This window comes from Rhinolophus sinicus, chromosome 14, assembly GCF_057876585.1.
Source record: "Rhinolophus sinicus isolate RSI-liver-muscle chromosome 14, RSI-T2T, whole genome shotgun sequence".
NCBI classification, from domain to species: Eukaryota; Metazoa; Chordata; class Mammalia; order Chiroptera; family Rhinolophidae; genus Rhinolophus; species Rhinolophus sinicus.
Genome location: NC_142514.1, coordinates 46,846,426 through 46,858,868, shown reverse-complemented (window position 1 = coordinate 46,858,868; position 12,443 = coordinate 46,846,426). Strand labels below are relative to the sequence as shown.

The 12,443-nt window shown below is 38.4% G+C and overlaps 1 protein-coding gene across 17 annotated transcripts in view; it reads right to left on the bottom strand.

The window, feature by feature from the left end:
• Positions 1-6,477, bottom strand: part of UBE2U (ubiquitin conjugating enzyme E2 U) — a 59,506-nt gene extending 53,029 nt beyond the window's left edge. For 11 of the 17 annotated variants that reach the window (XR_016018640.1, XR_016018639.1, XM_088791169.1 and 8 more), the window contains exons 1-5: positions 5,957-6,472; positions 4,307-4,388; positions 3,180-3,272; positions 500-597; positions 23-148 (exon numbers count right to left, since the gene is read on the bottom strand). Coding sequence is in view for 15 of the 17 variants with exons in the window: in XM_088791169.1 (XP_088647295.1) it covers positions 23-148; positions 500-597; positions 3,180-3,272; positions 4,307-4,388; positions 5,957-6,022 (465 nt within the window). In the remaining 2 variants the exon portion in view is untranslated. Of the gene's footprint in view, positions 1-22; positions 149-499; positions 598-3,179; positions 3,273-4,306; positions 4,389-5,956 lie in introns of all 17 variants that reach the window. The other 6 variants (XM_088791172.1, XM_088791171.1, XM_088791170.1 and 3 more) reach the window with 6 other exon arrangements.
• Positions 6,478-12,443: the final 5,966 nt, after the last annotated feature.

The window sequence follows — 12,443 nt, the reverse complement described above, 5'->3', positions numbered from 1 at the left end:
CGTTCTATGAACAGGCATCTACCTGAGGGGAGGAGACACTCTCTGGATTAACTGTTCGCTGGGTTTGATAAGAAAGCAAGTAGCGAGCTGTGTCAGAAACGAAGGATAAAGCTGCTCGTTTAAAGTTGTAGTCACTTGACTCACTTCTCTGAAAAAGGCAAGTTTCGTGAATGAAGAAAGATATAAAATTGTAGTATGAAATAAAGTTAGAAGCCAAAAGAAAACTTAAGACCATATTTCTAGAATCGAAACCATCCCAACAGTTCTTGGTTTCTTTTACAAAGGGCCTTCGCTAACAATTTCACTTTAAAATAATAGTTTTTATCATTCAAGTCCCATTGTATAGTCTTGAAGCAGAAATATTGATTTATATAAACTTACTGAAATCTTTAAATATTTAAGTATGCATGATACAGTGATACAGTTTAGTCCTTATATTTTGAATAACTGGGATAATCAAAAGTATTAAAGAGGGCAATTTCTATTAATCTGTTCTTACCTGCAGGGTAAGTAAGATGCTACTCAATGTATAGCTTGTGTTCCACTCATCAGTGTTGTCCAAAAAGTCTATACAGGGTTGACCAGTATGTTGGTCTACTGTATTAAAATAATTCATTAATATTAATCGTGACATATATAAAATATGTTTATATTTATATATATATAATAAAATTATTTAGAACTCAGGAACATCAAAATATCATAGGCAACATTAGAAAGTAAATGACAAAGCAGAAAAATTACTGTGGTGCATATGACAAACACTGAATGCCATGTAGCTGTTAAACGCATGGACTTTGGTATCAGACACACCGATGAGAACATTGACTCCATGTGATGTTGAGCAACTAACTTTACTTCTCTAGGTCTCACATTCCTAATATGTGAAAAGGAAATGTGACTCAAGTATGCACATTCCCTGTAAAAAATGAAGAAAGTACTTAATAGACTACCCAGCACATAGTGAATCCTCGAAAACAATAGCTATCGTTATTAGTGATACTTTTAGCAACGTGTAAATAAGTTTTATAAATGAAAAACATTTGTACCCCAATAGAAGAACCTTGCAATGAAAAAGGAAAAACTGAGAAAAAAATTTTGAAAGGGGCAAAGAGGGATCTTTGATTTAATGTATCATTTTGTATTGTAAAACCACAATAATATAACAATGCAGTGGGACCCAAGATTAGACAGAAAGAACAATGTAATAAGAGAATGTAGAAACAAATCCTAGTATGTTTTAAAGCTGTTGTATGTTAAAAGTGAAATTATGATTCAGTGGTGAAAGAAAAGATTATCAAAAAACAGGATAAAAAGTGTTGTTGCAAACGACTCATCATCCTCCAGTATCTACTCTTCCCTTCTTCCATTTCTTCTCTCTGTAATAAGATCACTATGCCTGTCCCAATCCTTACTAACCCATGCTGTTTAGATGAACACATGGCTGCTCAGACTATTTCTCCCAGCCTCGCCTCTAGCAAGAAGTAGCCATGTGACTAAGTTTTAGTCATGGGATATCAGTAGAAGTAAAGTACGCAATTTCTGGATCATATTGTCTTAAGGAAGTATTTTTGCCCTTTTCTCTTTCTCTTTTCCCTTCCCACTAGCTGGAAATGGTGACAAACAGTAAAGGCCTTAGATCTAGAAATGGAAGCCATATGTTGAGGATGGCAAAACCTCCCTGCCAGCTTTGTTCTATTATATAGAGATTGGAAAGATATACAGAAGCTTGGCCTGTGCCCTAACACAGTTAATTAACTAAATCTGTATTTGCAAAAAAAAAAAAAAGAGAGAGAGAGAGAATAGAGTGAAATATGAAAAATAAAACCATAGAATAACTAGAAGAAAGTTAAAATGATTTCATTGTTTTTTAGGGAAAGATCATCTAAGCTTAAAGATAATTGTAAAAATCTCAAAGGACAGGACAAATGTGACTACATAAAAATTTTAAAATCCCAGGTGTAAATGAAAAAACAGAATCAAAAAAAAATTTAACAATTAATGACAAAACAAAGGGAAATATCTGCAACAACTAGGACAATGTGATGCATTGTTAATAAGTCTGATAATTCACAAACTAAGAACCACAATCAAAAGATGTAAAAAATGTTTAACTTACAAGTATGCAAAGAAGTGCTTATTAGAATAACGGAAAGATTCTTATCAAATTGGCAAAAAAATTTCTCCAAAGTTTCAATGCCCAGAATTGAACCATGGTGAAGGTGAACTGTATATAGACATCCTGGTGGGAATGTAAATAACATCACTGAAAGGCAATTTGGCTTTATGTATCTAAAGAGTCAGAACTGTACGTAGCCATCTTTTGGAGTTTGGGGGATAACAACACTCCTCTCTTCCAAGGTTTGTGTATAGTGAAACAGACCAGAGTATTGAAAGATGCAAGTGAAAATATCAACTTTACTGTACGGAAGATGGAAATGGAGAATGCATTTGATCAACATTTAATCGAGATCCACAAATGTCCCCCCTGATTTAAATTTAATCCCTCAACTGGGAGCCTGCTTAGGTTTCCTGCCGGAGAAACAGAGACCACACCCACTCTATGGCCAGGCTGGTTGGAAAGAAAGTGTTGAGAAAGTGCTGTGCCACACATGCTCAATTCTTTTTCACATCTCCTCTATCCTTGGAGGAGGATTGAGGGAGAGAAAGAAGAGCAATCACAAGTTCTCTCACATTTCCCCCTCCTCTTTATTAATGTATGAAAACACAACACATTTTTGTGTATTGATTTTGTATCCTGAAACTTCACAGAATTTATTTTTTAGTTCCAATAGTTTTTTTTTTTTTTTTGAGTCTTTAATATTTTCTATATATGATATCATGCAAACAGTGACAGTTTTACTTCTTCCTTTACAATTCGGATGCCTTTTACTTCTTTTTCTTACCTAATTGCTCTGGCTAGGACTTCCAATGCTATATTCAACTATGTAGAAAAATACATAGACAGAGATAAAGAAATAAATTTGGTTAAAAGTTGAGAGTAGTATCTCTTTGAATTGGATTCAAGGTGATCATTTTTCTTTTATATTTTCCCTGGTAAGCACACTTACATTTATAATCATACAAAGTTGTTAAAAAGAGACATTATTAAACACTAATAAGAAACAAGGATAATAGGGACAGAGTCCCTCATGGTAAAAATCTCATTTGGTCCTTACCATTTGGATGAAAAGGAATGGTTCTAAACGTCACAACTGGAGGGACAAAATTGTACTCCGGTGTGAAATTTATTGTCAGTTGAAAGAATATTCCTGTGATATAGAAATAAACATTTTTACTAAAGTGTCATGTAATACTGGGTAACTGTAACCTGATTAACACTGAACTCTCTTCCTACAGTTTAGCCTCCCACGGTCCCTAAAGTTTTATTTTAAGTAAATTGGATCATAGGTGCAGAGAACCCTCTAGATGGTATAATAGACTTCTCCTCACAAACTAATCCCACAATTTTATCAACCTGTTTCCCACCAGTCCTTTCCATTCACTAACTCCATCCCCCAACACCTGCTGCCTTCACTGTGTATCTCCTCTTGACTGAACTCACTGTTCCAGAACCCACTGCACCTCTCATGTTTATAAGGCTTTGCCAAGCTGTTTACTCTGCCTGAACTTCCTACCCCTCCTTCTAAACCTGGCAAACTCTTATGCATTCCTCAGGACTCAACTCAAACGTCACTTCCTTACAAAGCCATTCCTGACTCTCCAAGACAAACTTAACTAGTCACTGCTTCTTCGGCATTCTGTTCAAAACCCGTATTAGCACATATTATAGTTTTGTAATTATCCACTTTACATGTTGTTCTCCCCTAGTTCACTCAAAAAAATCTATCTTATTAATCCATGATTGAAAGAGTGCACAATCACTAAAGTTTGTAGTGGCCCAGTCTTCTTGAGAATTTGATTTATGGAAATTTGGGTGAAAATCATAGAGAAAAAAAATGAGAGGTGTTTGTGGGATTGTGATACCAATAGGAATTTTGATAGCTAGTCTCTGATTTCATGGAAGAGTGTTAGAATGTATTCTCAATTGTTAGAAATAGGCTTTATTGTGCCTATTTCTTTAAAATGTAATAACATTAATATTTGGCATAAAGAAAATTTCAAACCTAAAATTTCCATTTATGTTGACAAATGGCAGAAAATTAAGCCATAGAATGAAAAAAATAACATGTGAATATTTTCAGAATTCTAGAAAATTTATATACTGCAACCTCATTATAAAGAAGATAGACTAATAACGGTAATAAAGGTTTTTAAAAAGTAGTTTGGTTTTGAAAATACATACTACGCCAAAATGTATTCTGTAGACCTTCAATATTAGCTTCCCATTCCATCATATCTTCACTTACAGGAAAGGCAGTAATGCCCTTTAATTAAAAAAAAAAAAAAAAAGAAAAACAGATGAAAAGATTTAACATTTATGGCAACTTTAAAAATCAGATATCAGGTCACAATGAATTCCCAAAACTCTACCTTTTCTTTTCCCGATAAATTGATTTATCTGTTGATTTGGGGACATGATATATATTATGTTATTACACAGACATTAAGATAGATTCCAGGAAACACACGCAACACTACATTTACAATAAGTTGCAAGTGTGGAAATCACAAGTGGGACTAGAAGGGCAAGTTTGAGATGTGTGGCTTATGTAAGTCAATAGCCAATTTAAGATTCAAATTGGAAAAGAAGGAAATAATTGGAAAGCATGCATTTCTTCAGCGATTTTAAAACCTATATGGATGCTGTATGGAAGGCATGAAAGACATGTTCATTAAGAAAAACTCAACTCCAAAATTATGCTTGTATATAAAAATAAATTGTCCCTACACTTCCCACCCCCCCAATGGAGGGACAAGAATGTATTTCAATTATGCCTTATCAATTATGCTGAGGAATACACCTAAACATACTCAATAAATATTTCCGAGCAACCACATAGTTATTAGGTAGGTTAGGTGCTAGCCTGGATAAACAGTATAATATATTATACTTGTGTTATCTACATTATCTATATTTACAAATCATTTCTCCCTCCGTGAAATTGTCTTTCCACAGAGAACCACAAAGTTCAGGGAGAGCAGAAGCAATATCAAATGTTAGGTACGCGCCTCTGGGATGTTTGTTGTTGGACTCAGTAATTGTTCCGTACATCTCCAGTGAGGGCAATGCTTCTATAGCAGGGGTGGAAACAGAACAACGCCATTGAACTACTCATGAAGCAACTGTTGGTAGCTAGCCCTCTACACCCTCCTACGGACAGCTTTTTTCCTATTCTTTCTCTTAAGTGTTCCCTTTTACCCCATCTCTTCCATGTTTTAATATTCTCCGTACTATATGTGATAAATCAGCTCGTGGCACCCAACATAGATATAACCTCATTGGTAGCGTTTGGCGCAAAGCCTTCCTCTGTGTTAAAATTAGAAGGGAAAGGCATTTATGTGTTATATGTGACAGCAGTTGGCAAAAAGTGCACTAGATAAAAAGTGGTAGAACACAAGACTTAAGAGCAAGGGATTTTAGAGTCAGAAACCCCTGTGATAGAATCCTGGGGCGAAGTATTTACTGAACTTCTCGGAGACTTAGGTTTCTGGTGGGTAAAACAAAACACTTCCTTATATGAATGAGAGCAACCCTGCGTGGACTAGTCACTTACTACCTGATAGAGCCTGATATTCAGGGCTTAAATCCACATAAATGACTCAGTAAGATGTGCTCAATATTGTTAACTATTACTATTACTATTATTATCATTATGAAGTAATTATCAGTATGAAATAGGTTGTTATAGTAAAATAGATTTGTTAAACAACAACACTGTAGTGGCAAATTAGGTTTAACTAAATTATGTCTTACAGAATACACACAGATTAAACTGTTTTTTAAACATTTGTACCCCAGTGAAACACATCCTTCCGGGTTCTCAGAACTCACCTCATAGTTGTTGTTCTTCAACTCTTGGAAGTCTCTTTGAAGCACGAAGTAAGCTCTGCAGTACATGGTAAGGCAGCAAAGGGTCCGGCACCTGTCCCACACTCCTAGGGTTTACTGGGAGGCAGGGGTGTGAGGTTACGGGTCACCCTGCCGCACCTGGTTAACTGACCTAAGTTACTTGCTTTCTAGAGCCGCAGAACGCGGTGTGCTCCCCAGATAAGTGGCTTCTAAGCTGGGCATGTTACAGTGACTTTCTTTTCTCCTCTGACGCCTCTAAACGAAAACTTCCAGAAAGAAAACTTAGGCACGTACGTTCTCGACGGCTGTGCGTCCCCGCAGTGTCCACAATGCCCACAGCTCAGTCTCAAGGCAAATTTGGACGAGCACCTGCGACACCCCCGTGCTGTTTTTAAGTGAAGTGGGCGTAAGAGGTGTAAGCCTCTGGCGGTGGTAGCGGATTGACGTCTCCGCTTCACAGGTGTAACTGGGTGTCCGCTAAGCGGTAGGACGCAAATCGGTTGCCAAGCAACAGGCCCTAAGAAAAAGTAGCAAGACCCTCCCCTCATCCAACCAGTGGGCGGGAGTAGACCTCTGGAAACCTCCGCAGCCAATCATCTAACCGTTTCACTTTGAAATGCCAATGAGGTCCGTTGTCAAGGCGACAGCCCTGCCTGTCTCAGTCCACCAATATGGACTCTACCTCTAGTGTAGAGGGTCGGGGTGAAGTTTCAGGGTCCAGCGTGTAAGTCACAGAAGCCCTCACTAAAAGTTCCTCTCCAAAATGATCCTTTCTCTTTCTTTGAATATCAGAAACTATCAGGTAATAAATAAGTGATGAGAAGTGACAGATCTACCCTTATTAATAACAATAGCTTAACATGGCAAGTCATTCAAAGTACATTCGCATGCATTATTATGCCATCAAATTCTACAGTTACTCTGGGAGAATAATCCAGGAACAGAGAGACCTACTTAAAATTTCTCAGAGTCCCATCTCTTGCTGCAAAGTTATGGGTTGTATCCCAGCATATCTGTATTTCAATAGCCTACATAGCCTTGAAGAAATTACTTAGCCTCCCTGTATCTACATTTTCTCATTTAAAATATGCAGCCAATAATAATTATACCTACTCTCAGGATTATTGCGAGGATTAAAAGAAAGAATGCCTGCCGAGTACTCAGTCACTGCCTAGAGTAAGCGATAGTCAATATCTGCACTTACCATGGTCTGGGCACACGGTTCTAAATGTTTTATAGGAATTCATTTCATTCTCAAAAACAACTCTCTGAGGTAGGTTCTTGTATGATCCTAATTTTTACAGTAAGGGGAAACTGAGGCACAGAGATGCTAGATAATTTTCCTTAGGTTACATAGCTGGAATGTAGGAGATCTAGCTCCAGAAGCCATGCTTTTAACCACATGCAATCCTGCCTCACAAAGGTCTCAAGTTTTCCCAAGTTACCTGTCTAGTCTCCCCTAATGAAGGAGGGAGACTATTGCTACTCTCAATAGTTTTCTTTGTTCATCTGTTGTTTTTGATTTCGTTATCTTTGGTACATTTATGAGTATTTTTGGCTGTATTTCTACCCGTTAAATTTCTGAGTCCCCTTCAACTAAAATGTAAAACCCAAGAAAGCTGGACCACTGCTGTATAACTAGTGCCTAGAACATAATAAAGGCACAATATGTATCTGTTAACTAAATATGTATCCTGTTTTCTCTTTTCGATTATAAATTCATTTAACAGTCTGACTTCTGTAACGTATGAATATATTTATAGTACTTTGTAGCTTAAAAAATACCAACTTCTTAATAATTATTTTGATACTAATTTTTATTATTTTTGTACTATCAAGTGGAGAGTAGATTTGATTAAGTCCTACTACATGCTTTTTGGGGCCTTAAAAGAGAAATGCTGCATTGTATTTCTTATGGTAGGCAGGATTCTAAGATTTTCACCCCTTGCATAATCTTCATGACTGTGAATATGATTGATTTCACTCCTGTGAGTAACTTGTTATGTGGCACAGTTAACTTCAAGAAAGATTGTCTTGGGTAAGCCTGACGTAATCAGGTGAGCTGTTCCTGAAGTCAGTGATTCAAAAATACGAAAAGGATTCCATTTGAGGGAGATTCTCTGTTGCTACCTTCAGAAATGAAAGGGGCCATGTGGCAAGGAAGTGGGCAGTCTTTTGGAGGTGAGAGTGGCCACTGGCTGACAGCCAGCAAGAGAATGAGGGCCCCAGTCCCTATAACAAGAAACTGAATTCTTCCACTACCACAAGAGCTTGAAAGAGGACCTGAACTCCACATCAGAACACAACACCCTGTGAGACCCTGAGCAGAACATTCAGTCATGCCGTGCCCAGATCTGACCAGAAAACCTGTGCGCTAATAAATGGGCATTGTTTTAATAAATGGGTATTTTGTTACACGGCAATAACTAACTAATATAACTTCTTACCCAGAGTGCACATCTACTGACCAAGACAAATTATGTTGCAAAAGGTCAATCACTCAATGGGCTAGGTTTACCCTGATTCAGTGTGAAAAACACTTGAAACCAGTTAGACATTACCATATGGCTTTAGACAGGGGTAGGGGATGAGATAGATATGGCGTCCTGAAAAATAAAGACTGAACTAAGGCTCCTGTGCAAATTTCATCATCCTAGGTGACCAAGGCAACTGCAAGTGTAATTATCTAACATTGCCAAAGTGACTGAGGCCATCTCCAGTTTTAACAACGAAGCATCTCTCTCTCCCCCTTTTTTAAAAACAATTCTTTCCCTTAGGACTTGAACATATGTTTTCATTTTACTTAAACTATAAGACTGTTTTCCTCATCCACCAGGAATATGTCCCAGTACAAAGTGTTAACCTCGTTTGGATTTGAACCCCCATCCTCAAGAGCAAAAGAAGGCTGAGGAGCGCCAAATGTCAGCTCAGCTGTGAGAAGTGGTTTAAATCATATTTTGACGTATGTTACGCTGTTAACTAGAAAATGAAATGCAGCACACATGCTTCTAGTAACTCTGGTTTCAAATCATATGATCCCTCCTTTGTCTTAAAGAACTTTTGATGTGCGTTCCCATATTGAGTGTCTCTGCTTTTAATAATCTTATGTTCCTTCCTCAATATAAATGTCATGAAAAATACTGAATGCTAATCTTCAAAGATCAAACAGGAAGAAAGAGGTGGGCAGCCTAGTTCAGTGACTTGAATTCCTAAAATTTCTCATTTAAAATTTTTATTTTAGCTTATAAAAGTCTCGACTTCAAGAAATGTTTGGTTCCCCTTTGTAAAGTTGAAGTGGTAGATTCCCCCAAATTTCAGAATTGTGTTAATTACAAAATAATTGGATCTGTCCCTGTAAGGCACCTGAGACTCAGGGTCCAGTGATCACTATTTATATCTATATTTGTGTCTACCTAATAGGGAGGAACTCGGAATCAACACATGCTGGCTTTTATTTCACCTTTGCTTTAGCTCAGCTGACCAAGAGTCCAGGGTTGCCCGGGACTGGGGCTTTCCTGGGACAAAGGACTTCAGTGCTAAAATTGGGATCGTCACTGGCAAACTGGCAGAGTTAGTCACCTTAGCTCGGGCCTCAAGGACATTTTCACGGTGAGAGTTGTGTAGAAAACTTGGTAAAAGCTGTTCATTTGTTTTGGGAGCTTGGTGTGTAAAGTTACCCACTTTGGGAGCTTGGTGTGTAAAGTTACCCACTTTGTTTTGTATTGCAGGTTGGTGCCCAAACCCTGTAATCAAAGTTCTAAAAAGTAATGCTCAGAATTCCTTCTAAAAAGTAATGCTCAGGAGAGAATTTTAGAGAGGTATATTATGAAGGACTGCAGTGCCTGCCTGGGTACTTTACATGCACTGAAGTGTTTTTTGGAGAATCAGGTCTCTTTTCATTTCATTCCTCACACCCATCACTGAAAGATACTGCATTAATAATATCTAAGCACGACTGTGACTGTTAAGGGTGTGAGGGGCGAAGAGAGGGAACTGCTTAAAAGACGTTATTATTCTAGGCTTCCTTCAAATGTATTGGTTTAACATAACCTTTTCATACTCAGTTGCCCTAGGGGTAGTCCCAGAATTCAACTTGGGAGAAGCTTTAAGGTGGCAGTTGGTTTGGAGAGGACATAAGGGATGACATGGTTTAGGGATGGCTTAGGGATGTGTCTGGAAGCTGTTTTTACTCAGTGTATGTTTATTAGGGGTGGTTTTAAGGGAGGTGATGGAAATTATTGAGGGGCGAAGCCCACCCCATCTTGTTGGCACCAGTACTGAGTGTTGTTCTACATTAGGGTATACACGCGAGTAATTAGGCAGACGATTTTGTGCTCTGAATATTTAGAAAATAATGTGTCCCTTTAAAAAAATTGTTTAACACACTGAATCATAGCAATGTTACCACTTTTTGAGCACCTACTATGTGCCAGATACTGAGAAGTATCTTTAGGTATGTTCTCATTAAAAGCTCATCTCAATTCTGAAATGCAATTATATAGAAATAAATATAAAGTTGCAGAGACGGTCTTTGAGAACGTTCTGTGTCAGGCCCTCTTCTCTGCAGCATACGTGAATTAGCTCGTTTATGTTCATTAGCTTCAATTCTAAAGTATATACTTTTTCAGATGAAGAAATAGCAGTGTAGTAACTTGTCTAAATTCACATGGTTACTAAAGGGTGAAGGGGAGATTTAAACCCAGGAAATCTGATATCAGGATCTTTACTCTTAACTTCTATGCCACATTTACACAACTTTATGGATAAAGAAACAGACAGTGCCTTACTTACGCATGGCCCTCCGGCTCCTGTGCTGGACGGAATGTGCTTGAAAAGTATGTGTGGGAGGTCCTGATTCTCTTCATCCAGGTCCCACGAAGGAGGGGGGCCTAGACATACAGTATTGTTTGCTAAGGAATTTATAGGAGATTATTTTACAGGTAACTTTTCTGATACATTCTGGGGTGGTCCTTAGACTAGTGCAGGGATGGCTAATACATTTCACCGATGGTGCTACTTCGGACTGATTAGCAGGCGATCCAGGGCAGCGTGTTGAAAACTGTGAGGCTGAAAGTGAGTTCAGCTGTGCAGGGTACCAATTAGTGACGTCTGGTCTGCCACCAATGCCAGAGGAAAAGAGTGCTGGTGCTCTGGGTTTGCTACACCAATTCTAACCACGCAGGGCTTTTTCCAGGTTGGGGATTGTACTATTGTTCCCAACTATTCACCCCCTTCCCTGCAAGAAGATTCTACATCCCTGCCTGAGACTGTGACAGTGTGACTTCCAGTGCATCCATGTCCTATGGTGAGGTTTGGCCTCAGAATTTGTGTTCACCAAGAGATGTAGAAGGATGAGCTATAAGCACGTCTGAGCAGAAGTTTTACAAGTGATTGTGTTTTGTGTCTGCCTCTTGCTCTTCCCTATGCTGTGGGAACAACTTGTCTGCAGCAGTGGCAGCAGACCCAGCTCTGCTGACGGATATGAGTGAGAAATGAATGTTTGCTCATGCAACGTAAGCCACTGAGATTTTGGAGTTATTACTGCAGGCAAGCTGACCAAGACAACCAATGCAGCCTATTTCCAGAGTGCACTCTGGAAGTACAATTGAGTCCTCAACTGTCATTTTTCCTGAATATTAGCTTTAGTCTCATTAGGTTGACTCTTAGTAAACTACCTAGATCAGACCATCGGGGAGTTTCAGCTCATTTCACGTGATTTCAGTGTGTGTAGACTCAAAGGAAACCTTTTAGGGAATTGTATTAGAATGGGCCCACAGGATAACTGGAGCTGTCATTCCAAGGCCCAAGGACCAAAATGGCTAAGGAACACCTGCTATAGCACGGAGCCTCATCTCGACCTATTTCTGAAGCAAGTTCCAAGGGCCTGTAAGTCCGGGGAAAGCTTTGGCATTAGTCTGTGCCTTTGTGTGGCCAGTTCTGTTGTTTTGTGTGTATTTGAATTTACAATCAAGAAAGTAGGTCCACGAAGATTGACATTTAATAGAACCACTTTGCTTCAAACAATGTTCCCTGAATTATCTTTATTTCAGCATGGCAAGATATTGAGCTTTTTATAAGTAATGTTCCATATAACTTTAAAGTGGGGTCTTTCTCCTCATGTAACCATTCCTGAGTAAGAATATTTACCGTACTAATCTGGTTACTTCCCAAGGGATAAGTGTTGTGTCAGGCCTGGTCAGCAAATATGACAGTATTCGTTTGTGAATAAGCAATTCATAGGTGCTTAGGATTTAACTAGTCCTAAATATGTCAGCAGACCTTTTCCCTGTATGTCTCTATGTTTTTAAGCCTTCACAGTCTAATTTCCCAGAGAATTGCTTTGACCTTGAGTGCTTTGATGGTTTGTTAACTCAGAGGAAGGAGAGATTTCCAGTGTCCTAATACTCTTGGCGTTTATGGTAATAAACTTGAGGTGTGGTCATATTTTGGCGGTAAACGTTTTCGTAAG